Genomic DNA, 14,889 nt, shown 5'->3' on the forward strand with positions numbered 1-14,889 from the left:
AGTAGCGGCAATGGTATATTGGTTTGTTTGAGCCAAGCGGGCCTCACCTCTCCCACAGGCTGCACACATTGGGGTCCCTCGGGTTGAGCGAGTAGGCCAGGCTGAGCAGGAAGCAGAGAAGAAGTAGGAAGCCCACGCTGTGCGCGGTCCACATGGTCCTGCACGCATCAGGGAAAAGCAAATATTTTGATAATTATTAAACAAAATAAAAATATATATGAAAAGACATTACAAACAGTCAGTTCAATCCGTAATATAATGTAGGAGTTATTATGTACGTATTATGGTTGCTCTTGTATTGTGTTATTATGGTTGCTCTTTTAAAAAAATTAAATAAAAAGAACAAAATTCTGCAACAATTTTTTTGTTGATTCTTTTACTTTTAATTCAATTTGACTTGTGACATGACACCACGGTAAATACACCAAACTAACAAAAGTATAAAGAGTAAAAAAAAATAAAAATAACAAGAAGTAGGCCAGAAGAACAAGTTTAACACCATTCTATTTTTACATTGTATTTACCCCCCAAAAACCACATTTTACACATGACATTTACATCCTAAAACATTTTACAGTTTTTTTTTGTCCAAGATTAAAATAGGTCTATTTGATCTATAACACAACAGCAGGATTAATACAGCATGTATGAGTGTGTGCAAAATGCAAGAAATAAAATAAAATGTAAAAAATGAAGAGAATATAAATTGTGCTTCATTTTTTGTCAAACAATGGGTCAATTTTAAGCCATGACAAAACAAGGTTACGTTTTGTCCTGCGTGAGTTTTGCAGAAACTGTATAACTGGCCACCAGAATCCACCACACAAAACGCTAACAGCCTGACACAGCAGATGAAGACGAGTCAAATAGGAAGAGGGAGGCGAGGTCAGGAAACGTGACTCCAAACTCCATTCTGACCTCAATCCATCAGAAGCTCATCTCCTCTACCCTCCTAACTTTTGGTCTTGCTGTCCCGGTGCTCGCTCCAGCAGCATCTGGATTTCATCACACGCCGTCAACCCGAGAGAGCGAGAGCGGCACGGGGACCCTGTTAGGCTCTCAGGGAGCGAGAGGGAGATGTTTTTCCCAACCCCCCATACCTTTCTTCATTCTCACTACAGAAAAAGAAATTCGCTCAGGTGCCAAGACTTATGGGGAAAAAAAGGTTTTGGGAATATCACAACAGCTTTGAGCAATGCTGTGTTGACATCAGATTTGTGGGCCCAGTTGTTGTCTACTGATTGATGATATGTCGGGATTTCAAAATCAAAAAGTCTCTCTCAGAAGCCAAAATAGATAAAGTACACACGTACGGTCGATAAAATATGAGTAGCTAGAAGAATGTTGCTCCATGTAAAAAAAATAAGGATAATATATTTTGCATTACTACTCTGACAAGTACAAATTATCCCCAAATTTACTTCAATAAATGTAGCAGAGTAAATGTAGCTCCTTAAAGGCCCCCCTCTGATGGTTTCCATTCAGATCCAAATCAGCCTGACCCTCTGCCTACTACTGATTTGGTCAAACTCTTCGTCAAAGTTTAAAACTTCTGCTTCAAACAAAAATGCCCAATTTCAATTTGGGCCATGTCTTGTTGAGGCTTTTTCAAGCATCACATTATAAGACGTGCACCCAATTCCGTGTTGATTGGCTGCTTCAAACTCAAGTTTCAGACTTCCTGTTCAAATCCAGGCAGTGTCAAGATTTGTGTTTTGGTGTATGTGGTTTTGATTTTTACTTTGATGACATTTACCCTGTGTTAGTTTTTATGTCTCGTATGTCTTTTTTGTTGTTGTTGTTTTTTTTGCGTCCACCCGTTGTTGTCAACCCAGTTCCTTAATTGTGTTGGCCTCTCAGCTCCCACAGCCACTCGTGTCTTGTCCAGGTGCTCCTCATTGTCTTGTCAGTTTTGTTTGTATTTAGTTGCCTGCATACTTTCAGTCTTTGTCCGATCGTTGCTTCTAGTGGTGTACAATGTGCAAAACATATGCAAAAACGCATGCGCGTACGCATGAATCCAAGCACATTACTTTTGTACATCTCAATCATTGCGGAAATGTTGGGAGTAACAGATGCTTCGCTCTCCACGGCACTCTATAAATATACAAATTAGTATAAACAAGGGCTGCTGCTGGGAATGATCACCCTCCCTGATCAACAAATCTGATTATCAAGTCATGAATGACCAATAAAAAGAGAAGATACCTCGATGCCCGTTTGCTACTGCGCTTTGCACGCCACTGCACTCGCCACTGCCCGCCATCCTAGTAGTTGGCGGAGAGCACCGCACGTTCCACTGGTCATTTCACTCTTGCATACGTCTGAACGTGAGCGAAGAAAGGCATGTCACGCCACCTTTTTGTACATACGCCCCAGGTCCTTGGTCCCTCCATTGTTGTGCGTCGCCGCCATTGTTTAGTTGTCTATGTGTACTGTGGTCTGTTTGATGTGTTTGTGCGCAATAAACACATCAGCGCCTCGTTTCAGTCATTTGCGCACACGTGATTGACGGATATCGCGGCTGGCAGAATCTCACACTCGCTGAGGAGCTAATTGACTCTGGGTCAACAAAAAGAGATTTTTTTTTCTTTACTAGGGGAAGCATATGGCTCCTATTTGGGGAGTCATCAACTCGACGGGTTATATTTTTCATTAGCTTCACTTCTTCTTAATTGTGCTGCATTCGAGAAAGGCTCCAAACCGCAGGTGAGATTCTTGAATGCTGACAAAGACAACTTGAAAGACTAGTTGTTATGGAGTTCTGGAGGAAATCGGGGCGGGGGAGGGGGGGGGGGTTGTGGTGGTTGCAGGTAGACAAGCTGAGCTCCAGGTGGTGTTGTCATCATGTGGAGGAAAGTGAGCTCTTGGAGGAGACGACCTTGATTCTTCTTGGAAAATAATCTTTTTCTCCTGGACTGTTTTTCCAATCTTTTTTTTTTCGGGCTAGCAGCTAACAGGCGTTGTGAACACAAGTGCTTTTCACACGGGACATCGGTGGCGCAATGATCGGCATTCATTTATACACGACTCCACAGCCGACAGGGTTCACACAGCCGTTGCGACTTTACACATTCACATAATTACATGTGACATTTGCCTTAAACACAAAGCTTCGGGTTTTAAATTTCAGTTTCTCTGCATAATGAGTTGCATGGTGACGTTTGCACGATGACTGTTTGTTGGAAAAAGCAAGGAAAAATGTCACTTTGATGGCCAGCGTTAAAGCCATCACATACGCTCTCCATCCATCCATCCATCCATTTTCTAATCCACTTTATCCTCACGAGGGTCGGGGGGCCCGAGTCTATCCCAGCAGTCTTTGCGCAGTAGGCGAGGGACACCCTGAACTAGTTGGCATCCCATCGCAGGGCAAACAAAGATGAACAACCATTCACGCGCACAACCACACCATGGGACAATTTAGAGTGTTAACCTGCTATGCATGTTCTAGGAATGTGAGAGGAAAGTACCCAGAGAAAACCAACGCAGGCACAGGGAGAACATGCAAACTACACACAGGAAGGCCGGGGCCAGAATCGAACCCTCCACCTCTGCACTGTGAGCCGGATGTGCTAAGCAGTTGACCAACGTGGCACCATCACATACTCTAGTGCAGCAAAATGAAAGCCTGGCAAATGTTTAAAGTCTATTTCTGAAAACCACAAACCGGAGCTGGATACTAATAAACATTAAATTCAATAACAAATGTTTTTGGGAAAAAAAATCCATTCAAATTGAATCAAGACAAATTTAATCCAAGCCAGATGCTCCTACAATATGAACCCTGGTTCTTTCCTTCAAAAGGACATGATGTCAATCACCAGTCGATTTACATCGATCAAATATACAGTAGTAACTAACTGTAGCCAATAGAATGCTTATAGTAGTATGTTATATGTTATAGTATGAAATAATAAGATTTCACATTGGGCAGCTCAGAGTGCAGAAGATGCCCAATGGCATCCCACAGGGGTCACCTTTAGGTCCTTCAAAATATTCATTTGACCCCAATATTTACACTTACTATCCCTGTTTATAATACTGTACGCTACGCTACAGGGGCACAATTATTGTGACACAAATTGCAAACACATGTAAATATGGATCTGCTTTGTAATGTTGCGTAATGAACATTCGGCACTTAAAGTACAGTACACGCCCTCCCACGGGCCACTGTGGCTATTTCAAGCTGTGACAAAACCAAAAACAGTCATTACAAATGCCTTAGATGAGTTCAGAGAAAAGGGGGGAAATAATGAATTTGCTATCAGAGCATATATTTGCCAATACACCAAATAAGCACACGCATACACACACAGACACCGTGGGAGCTGTTTGCTAGCAACGCAGAAATACCCTTTGCAGATGTATACGGGGGAGTGGAGCCACAACAAAAGCCAAATATAAACATGTTCTGGATTCATGTTGGTCTCGAAAGACACTTGTAGCCGTGATGTTCGCTTCCATCAACAGTGACAGCTCCACGTTCCATTCTTTTCCCGTCTCAAGCGCGACAAATGTTTGCCAGCAGGGCGGACTTCACACAGCTGAAGAGAGCACTTGAAGAAGTTCACTTGAATTATTTGCTGTCAATGGACATATTGGCGGTGACACACACACACACACACACACACACACACACACACACACACTGCAAAGCCGACGAATAACTCAAGTCAGTGAATTAATGGGCAGCCATTAAGTAAAAATGACGAGCGAGTAGTAGCTCATGCAGTTGTGAAAAGATTCTTTCATTTGGAGCAACGGCTGACACTTTTAATTCTCCCATTTGGAAATGTGATGCAGCTGCAAGCGGAAAGTGACATTGCTCCAAAAACTTGGTGGCAATAAATACGGTGATAATTCAAGGGCACTAGGTACAACAACAGAATACAGTAACTATGGACTTAAAATCAACAACTTCCAGTTCATTTTAGGCAATCGGTCAGTGAAATAAATTGGTGGACCCTGACTTTCAAGACAAAATTAGATGGCGAAAGAAATAGCAATTCTCAATAAATTCAGATCCCGATTATATTTTGCATTGCATGGTGTATCATCAAATTTGACCAAATGAGCTCAAATCGAAATCAGGGGTAATAGACAGATGGGCAATGAGACTTGGCGAGAGATTTTCACCAAGGGTGTGGGTGGAGCCTTTGATCCTTTGCCATGACTCTTGAAATGGCACGTTTGCACAGCTTCATCGAACACCGGATTTTCTATCTCAACCAGACAACATGTTCATTTATCCACCGAGCCTCTGTGTTTCTCTGCCCAAATATTCTGTTAATGTTGAGGTCAAGCTGCTCTGACAAGAAAATAAAATATTATTTTCTTCCTTTTCAAAGCAATTCCGTGGTTGTGCTCTTGTGGAAGCTATGGCATAAAAATGCATTTGATCTATGTGGAATGCAGCCTTGTTCCCGCGGCAACCGTGAAAACAGCACGGAGGAGAGCCCTGAAATGTGTTGCGGGTGCGAGAAGTAGGCAAGTACATTGAATTTCTGTCGTGGTGTCACATAAATCAATCACATCACAAAGCACCACTCGGACCATCTGATTGACAGTCATTCGCTTCAAGATGGAATATTTGTTTGGATTTGAGACCAGCACAGTTTTTGAGGGGAAGATAAAGATTAGGGGGTGAATCTCGGCTTGTCATATCGATAATGGGGAGGAAGGCCAACGGTTTTAAAGTCAGACGTGAAACAAGAAAGAGTATGTATATGTATGATGTAAACAGACTATGTGTGCAGTTGGTGGTAGAAAAAGTGTGTCGCGATTGTGAGGAAAAAAATGAAGCAGTTCATGTGGTGAATGATGAATGACATGTAAAAAAGCCACTTGACATTCAACTTGAGCCATGTGATGAGTCAGCATCACTCAGTGTGCGTTTCTTTGTTGTATACGGGGAAAAATAAATGATTATTTTACCATCAAGAGCACTTTCTTTTACTTTGTGTTGTTTTACAATTTGAGTTGACCAAATTTGCGTCAAAGTCATTGTTCTGATGCAAATAGTGACACAAAAAGCTTGTTTTCTCCCCTTTTTGGTCAGATACTGCTGGTTTTGGTGAAAGCATCCCATGCTCAACTGCTGATTGCTAGAGAATGGAAAATTCATGTGCACACATAATCATATTCAACAACAGTATTAACCATTTCCATGCGTTTTCTGCCAAATTCAACGCAGCAATAGGCCTAAAAGTGACTAATCAATGATAAAATGTGTATAGAAAAAAAATATGTAAAATCCACATAACATTCCCCTTTGTGACTCAATATTGCTGTTGGAAAAAAAAACCCTCCCTGGAGCAGTGCACCTTCCATGTGACACATCCACCACCGCAGCCCCTTTCCCCCTCCCCCGCCATTAAAAAAAACAGAGTTACTGTAAAACCATAATACATCTCATCTGGATCCAAGGGCCCCATTGAGACCACAGTGGGATTGGCACATGTTGGGTGGGGGGGGCTCTGAGACCCTTAGCATCACACTAGTGGAGAAACAGTCATTGCGCCACACCCTGAAATGTGAGCACGAAATAAACACACCCACAGATCGTACTGTGTTTACGGTAAAGAAAAAGCTTCGCGCCGCTGGAGCCGAACCCCCGCGCTGGAAAAATGATGGTAAGCGGAAAAAGCCCGGACAGTTCTGGACGTGCTTTCGGGACAGAAGATGATCTAGAGACAGAAAGATGGCAAATGAGGCTTAAATTTCGATGATGACGCGGAACTAAGGGAATGGGGTGTCACTCCACCAGATCCAAAGGAAAGCATGGAACCAACCAAGGGATGCAGCAAAAAAAGTCAAAAGGAAGGGAAAAAATACATGACAGAAAAGATTATACAAAGGAGTAGTCAGTGCTGGACTGGCCGTCGAGCCTTGCGGGCAGATGCCCGGTGATAGAAACACATATAACGTAAATGTCATAACGACGAGATTTTTCGCAGAAAATCGTGAAAAGGCCTTCATTAAAACGAATCATGGGAAGCTAACTGCTGCCGTGACTTTGCTTAGGTTATGATATTTAATTCATGTCTAATAAAATCATATTTTCTTCACACTGTACACATATTTGTAATTGACAATGTTTTTATACGGTCTTACATGTTCATGTTTGGACATCTATAAATCTTGATATTGTATTATACGTCGTAGTAGGCAGAGGTACGCTGCAACAAGGTTTGACGGTATCACAAATATTACAGTTGTAAAAAAAAAATGTGATTGAAGCTTGTGCCTACGCACAACGATGCAAATAGGCAGCTTTTTTTTTTTTTAATGAGCCGGTGGGGCAGTTAAGATAGAGCCCTAATGAAATCTGCCAGGCAACAAGTTGCAGGGCCTTTGTAAGATTTCTTTCTTCCTATGGCTGCCTCTGCTGCCGGAGTTTTGGAGTTTTAACAGGAATGATGTCAAGGACAAAGTCAGATGCCCAATGACCATGTTAGAGGGGATTAAGTTGGTGAATTAACTTAGCTTTTATGGAGAGGAAAAAAAAAAGGCAACTCGGGTTAACTCTTTTGGCTGTCTGGAATACTTCAGGAAAAACAGGAAACGGCGAGTGACTTCTCCGCTTCCTGGCTCCTCTGCTTCATTCGTGGTCAGGTTTTCACATTCGAGTTCTCATCAACCAAGACGACAAAACCCCCTCGAAATCACCATCCTGAAAGTTTAATGAGGACGAATGACAACATTGAATTATAATTGCCCAACGAAGACCAAGCACAAAACCACAGAGTTGATAAAGACGCAATTCTGTCTGTTCCAATACTTTTGGAGTTGTGTGTAATTCATTTTCGGATATCTTTTCGACGACGCCAGAACCATGTGACTTTAAAACATTTAAAATAAGTAAGGCTAGAAATGCTAACATGTAGCCAACTCCCCATTCCATTCAGACAGAGCAGCACCAACGGGGAAAAATGTGGCTTTGACGGGCGGTGCGAAAGGGGATACAGTAGCAGGGCATGGAAAAATGATATTTTAAATATGGACAAAAGACGTGAAAAATACATGCTCTGAATATATTTCATGTATGATCATAGAATTTTCAATGCAGGTATAAAAGATCCACTATCCTAAGACAACGAGGGCTTGAAACAAATGACAAAATAATCACACACTATAATTCTGTTTTTTCTCGAGCAAAAGAGCCCTTGCAGAAAAATGACCATTCCAGGATGACTGTTTGATCGCTTACAAGCTAATAGCACCTCCTTCATAAAATCGATCACCTGATTGCTCCTTCCTAGATTTTTTCCCACCTTTCCCCAAGCTGGCTTTTACGAGTATGAGGTCAGCGCCTCCTCTTTCCCACCGCCGTGATGGAGAACAGAGCTCATGGATAACAGTGTTGGAATGATAACGTCGCCGTGGCAACGCTCATGTTGTGGACCATGTGAGGACAACAACAAGAAGTGCAGCAAGGGTGAAAGGAACAGGCAAAACGATATCCAAAGCACCCATCGGGTTAATAAATGATTGATTTATTTGTCAGATGAATGATTTGAAAAACGGGTGTTTGGAATTCCCAGTACAGGAGCGCAGTAGATGTTTTTTGCAAACATCAACAATGATTTTGAATCGTACTCACCCAAAAGATATGTTTTTGTAAACATCCACAATGATTTCGTTTTTAATGGATTTAGTATCGAGACTTTGGCGAAGCGAATACTGCAGCAAAACTCCTCAGAGCAAGCTTGAAAAGAGCTTCAAATTTTACATCCCATCATACAGCTGATATTGAATTTGTTTTAAATCCCGGTTAAAAAGTAGTCTCTCTTCACCATAACTATAATTAAGGTCTTTTGAAGCCTTCCCGTCACCAATTTTTCCAAAATCGTGTTCTTGCGTGATAGGTTTTTTTTTTAGTTTTAGTAAAAATAATTTTATCTATTGCTTTAAAATGTCCTAGATTCTTCAGTTTTTGACATGTTTAACCTATTTTGCCTTTAAAAGCTCTTTTGTAACCATGTGAAGCCCAATGAGTTAGCTTGCTAATAAAATGTGCTATACAAATAAAGCGCCCTTGCCTTGCCGAGAGTCAGTGGGTTAATGTTGACTGAAAAGTCATATTTAGATATAAGATATTTATATAACACAAATATAGTAAATATAACATTACTACACAACTCTTTTATTTCGTTTCAGGTATTAATAGAAAAGCTAGTTCAAGATGCTAGCGCTAGCGCTTTCGACTCTAACATGTAATACAATTTAATTTATACATGCCAATTTTCGCGAAACAGAATATGTTCTTGGCAAATCACACAGCAGTTGGCAGCTGCTTTTCATCACTGCTGAAAAAAACTGAACGTCAAAAGCAGGGGTTTGCGCAAAGTCACCATAAGTCTATCCGAAGCACTGCACCGGAACTCGAAATTTGATTCAGCTTTATTTTGTGTGTGTGTGTGTGTGTGACTGTATATGTGTCTTTTTTTTACCAGTACTGTAATGATTTATCAGTCTCCGAAGTTTGCACTGGCGCTTATGAAGGGTTTCGGCCGCTCATCCAATGGTCTTTTCTTTTGCACGGTAGGAGCATATCTAGTAAGTTTCAGTGGCACTGCTCAAACCATAAATCCCTAAATTTAAGACTTGGGCAGTTTTTCAAAACAAATATAGAATTTTATTTCCTTTTTTAAATTAATCCAAGTAGATTTTAAGACAGGAAAGGCAATTTCTAAGACAGATTTTGGGTGCCGCAATCTATTATGTGCCTTTTGAATCGTAAGACCAAGTGCTTTTAACCGCAAACTGTTTTAATCACAAAATTATATGGTTTGAACTTTCAAAACAGAAAATATCGATTCCTCGCCTGAATTATGTTGACAACCACACACGCCGCAAAAGAAATGAATCCAGCATGATGTTTTTGTAAACATCAAAGGCGATTAGGAGGCTTTGATGAACCGATACTGTGTTTGCTGCGGTTTGTTCAATGGGCTTTCTTTTGAATGTGGTTCGATTCAGGGGCCGTAGGCCACCATTGAAAGTTTTAAAGTTGAGACGTAGACAGTTTTTGTCTTTAAATGATACAATTTAATACTCCTCTTTTCATTTTTGAAGTACACTTGAAGAAAGGAAAGGAAAATTGTAGGGCAAACCTTGGATGCCGTAATATTTGTCGGTCAATTTCCTCTTTGGCTTTCGCAACTTAAAACCACAATTCAACAAGTAGCTTTTTTTTTTTTTTTTGCAAACTGATTTAATTACTAAATCACACAGATAAATCCTTTAAAGCAAAAATATCTCATTTCCTCACCATAATCATGCTGACGACCGCATGCGCCATAAATTCATCTCTCTCAAAAAGGAAATTAAACTAGAAGATGACAAAGCAAATAAATAACCCTCATGCGGCCTTACAGGCTTTACATTTTGCAGATGTGTGCCGTCACATGTGGCCCGCTATTCAATTCCCGACTTCTTGCCAGATTGTAGGCAAAAAAAAAAACGGTGCGTAGCGCCTGCGCCTGTGCCTGCACATGGGCCGACCCAAACCTCAGGCGGCATGACTTGCGGCTCCGCTGGTCAGGGAGACAAACTAAAAAAACGGAAAGACTTGGAAATACACGGCCTCCATTCACAACATTTGGACCGGCCCTCCGACATTTAGCCAGCGAAATGGCGGCAAACCCAAAATGGATGACTTTATAAGAGGACCCGACCAGACTAGGTTGTAATTATATGCGGTGTAATTCACTGCGGATCATATATCCGAGACACTTTTACTGAAGGAAACCCGAAAACCAGAAAACACAGCTTAGCTGTATAAACACCCGCATTCCCAACACCGGCGACAAACCCTCGACGTCCGCAATGTCACACCAAATGTAGCCACCAAGGAATTGTCACCGGTGTCATGTGCAGACACTGAACAGAATGGGTCGCTGCCCCACGAGGTGTACAACTCAACAGATGAAAAATCAAGCATACTGGTAGTAGAAGTACTCGTCGCGTATCCATCCGAAGCCACTTTCAAACCGCCTGTTAAACCCAAGAATTTTCCAACGGTATTTGTTTTCCGGACGGTGCACTGTTTCAGACTTGGACATGGGGGATGAGGGGGGGTATCATTTCATCCTGCCAATATTCCGCCATCTGCGGGAAACTGTATACCAGTCTTGGGCTTCTTTTTCAACACTAATATAGTTGGTGGCACTTTTGAGACATGATTATTTTCCACCTTTTATTTCAGGTCGCAGTATGGAATAAAGGGACATGGAATGGGGGTGTGAAGACATTCGGCAAATATGATTGAAGGTGGACTTCCCTCCTGAGTTGCAGTTTTCTGCTGCCACTATTTACCTAGCCGCCATTCGGCCAATGTTACTACCTCAGAAGTCAGAAAATGTGCGGATCAACTTCAACACCACATTCCATGTGGGTGGTAGCCTTTGCAAATAACACAGGCCTGTTTAATAATTTTAAAAAATAATAATAATAATGATAATTATAAATCGGAAATATCATTTTTGCCAGGTCACCCCGCCAACTGGGGTAGACTGTAAAAGCTTTACACCACAACACCCCCCCACCACGACCTTGAAAGCCAGCAAATAAGTGGGTCCACTTCAACACCCCATTCCGTATCAGTGGTACCTATCAGACAGAGCTCTAGGCTGTTCACAAAAAAAAGTCTGGGTTTTTTTCTTTTTCTATTTTCCTTTTTGTTCCTGGTCGGCAAAGACGGAAAGGGGGTGTTGAAGTTGTTCTGCGGATGATTTGCCTTGAAAGGTAGTATCAGAGCCACGTCGGCACCTGTGTTTTCTGCTCCTTCGACACAGCTATCAGCTATTACCTACCGTATTGGCCCGAATATAAGACGGCCCTGATTATAAGACAACCCCCTCTTTTTCAAGACTCAAGTTTGAAAAAAGACTTTTTGAACACCAAATTATAAGACACCTGATTATAAGACAACCCCCTCTTTTTCAAGACTCAAGTTTGAAAAAAGACTTTTTGAACACCAAATTTATTTTTATACAGAAAATAATTACAGGACATCTGAAACAATTGTTTATAACAACATATTTGAGAGAAAAAGCATCTTGAAGTTTACACCATAACTTGTCCTCAGCTGGCGGTTAACCTGGCCGATCTTCGACCCACTGTTCTCCAGATTGTCGCTATGTTTCTCCATTTTCTGTTATCTCTATTATTTTCTTCTTTTCTTTCTTACACCTATTTTTTATTTTTCTTCTTCGTGCTACCGCTATTTTTATTTTTATTCTTCGTGACAGGGGTTCGCTTTGGCCTGGGGAGTCAAGTTCAGCAGTCGCTTCAATGATATCTGGCGCCATCTAGCGTCGTGAACGGGTATAATGTCTAGAGCCTGAATATAAGACGACCCCCACTTTTTCAGTCTTATTTCAATGCAAAAAACACCTTCTTATATTCGGGCCAATACGGTATTTGATATTACCTTAGAAACGGTCACGTTTGAGGGTCGATGTCAACACTCCGTCTCAAATTGGGAGAAGTCGCCCTGTCATTATTTTGCCTTTGAAGGTGTAACTAAGCCACAATCGCGGCCTGCAAAATTAGACCAACGTCTGTAAAGAATTATCAACAGTGTATGAAACTTAAACAACAGCAAAATCTCGATACAAAGTCACGGTGAAGTTTATCGGCTGTTAGCCTCAGGACCTCAACAAACATTTGTGACCTCCAGTCGAGACAACGAGGACCATCTGGAAGGACGCCGGCCGTTTTTAAGATGCTTCCTGAGCCTCGGAGGACATTCTCAGTGTCCGTTTCATACTGGGATTTATGACCTTGTTGTTCATTGTTATCCCGTTGTGTAAAAGCCCGCTGCTTTCCTGTCGTCTGGGGGGGAAATAAGCGCCACACACAACGTTCGTCCTTCGCGTCACATTTTTTTAAACATCAACAACGATTGGTGGTCTCATTGAATCGAACTACGGGGCTTTTGGTGGCAATCAGGGCGCATTCAGAGTCTTGAACTTAATGCGTGTAAACAACAAGGACTGTGTATGTGTTTTGTAGACAATGGCGACCAGTTCAGGGTGTCATCGTCTGCCTTCCGTCCGAGGTCAGCTGGGATAGGCTCCAGCGACTCCCCGCGACCCTGTTCAGGGTGAAGCGGTGTTGAAAATGGATGGATGGATCAGTCCTAAAGGTTTTAGACTGGCCCCCAGTCAGACAAAGAATCGTTTTTTAAGATTCTGCTACTGGTCTATAAATCACTGAATGGTTTGGGTCCTGAATACACTCAGGAAATGCTAATTGAACATAAACCTGCTCAAATTGCCAACAGAAGTTTAGTTAGCACCAAGTAGAAATGCTTCTTTTGGTCATTTTTTTTTATATACAATTCTATTTCAGAATTGTCTATTTTATTTATTCATTTCCCCCTTGTGTGTTCACAACCCCCCCAGGAACCCCACCCCTACATAAATAAAATTGCCTTGCCTTGTCATTAAAGAGCTCGGCAAAACGAATAATTAGCATTCAACATTTACACTGCTCAAAAAGGTACACATCTTCTGTATTGTTGGACAGACGGGACCATGAATGAGCTTTGAGAGGCAAAATACAAGATTTACCCTTTCAGGGACGGCGGTAACTACAGTGGACAGTTTACAATGTTATCAGGTTACAGGGTGCATGAAAAGGGTTATGGGACAATGACGCTCAGTGAAAGAATGTTCGGCTGGCCTTGATGCTTCACGTTAAAACCAGCCATCCGTTTCTAATGCCTTTATTTTTTTTAAATTACAGTGATGCCTGACGACGACCTGGAACACTCTTCTCGGCGTAGTTTCGGCGTGAATCACAGATGACTTGTCCATTCAAACATACATTGTCTCTTCCTGGATGTTATTGTTTGGCCGCGTGTCCACCAAGCCTGCCAGGAAACTTGACATGTGTCTCTCATTCCAGTTTTCAAAACAAATTAGCATCGAGACTTTACGCTAGTAGCCTACAAAAAAAAATTGCCATTCTGAGAAATTGATATTATTTGCTTATTTTTCCATGGAATTTGACACTGACGGTCAAATCTGCAAACTATGTGCGTTCTCCCCCATTTGGGAGGTCAGAGAAGTTGTGGGAAACACGACGGCGATGCAAAAGCATGACAACAGCAAATCGTTCATTTATAGCCATGGCCAGAGGTCCCCAAGCACAAACACAAGCAAGGAGGAGGGGGGTGGGGGGTCAAGAGCCTTTGAAATGTTGAGTAGAGGTTAGCAAAACACTCATAACCTCTGCTCGCGTCTCACAGCCGTGATAAGCTAGCGACGGGGATTCTTTTTTTTTTTGGTACACATTCAACAACAAAGCCCAAAAATGTTCATTTCTAAGAAGCTTTGTACTGGATTGCTTCTTACTGGACCTTTCCAACTGAGAAATTATTTGCATTTTCTAAACCAAGTTCACGTTCACAACCGGCAATCGTTCCATTTTTCAATTCATCCAAAGTGTTTTTTGTTAACAGCAAAGACAAACGAGAGTCATCACTAAACTTAAAATGAAGCGTCGCAGACCATGAAGCGAACCCGAGCCGATGTATATTTTTCAAACGAATCAAAAACACAAATTTTTGATGAACTTTTTTTCCCCCAGAAACGTCAAAGACTATTTCGAGTCTTTGTTTTGTTTTCCGTGGCTTTGAAGTCAACACGAGACTGACGCCGATCTACTGTTTTCAGGTACCATTTGTGGGTATCGTTCATTTGACCGTTTTCACTTTATTTTGCTGCTGTATTATTTTACGTAAGGGGAAGCAAGAGGACTGCTGAGTCATCACATATGTCGTGTACTGTAGAGACATAAACACAGATGTGCTCATGCTCCTACACACACACACGTGCTCACCACAAAGAAGACGCCGCTCGCTTTGCATAA

The 14,889-nt window shown here is 41.7% G+C and overlaps 1 protein-coding gene across 1 annotated transcript in view; it reads right to left on the reverse strand.

Moving 5' to 3' along the window:
* The window catches only part of pear1 (platelet endothelial aggregation receptor 1), a 41,973-nt gene that overhangs the window by 19,813 nt on the left and 7,271 nt on the right, over positions 1–14,889 (reverse strand). Inside the window, exon 2 of the mRNA XM_086112925.1 lies at positions 48–158. Within this exon, the coding sequence (XP_085969051.1) occupies positions 48–154 (107 nt within the window). The 5' untranslated portion in view covers positions 155–158. The remainder of the gene's footprint in view (positions 1–47; positions 159–14,889) is intronic.

Source organism: Hippocampus guttulatus, chromosome 6 (assembly GCF_054856545.1).
Source record: "Hippocampus guttulatus isolate MCC_2025c chromosome 6, RoL_Hgut_1.0, whole genome shotgun sequence".
NCBI classification, from domain to species: domain Eukaryota; kingdom Metazoa; phylum Chordata; class Actinopteri; order Syngnathiformes; family Syngnathidae; genus Hippocampus; species Hippocampus guttulatus.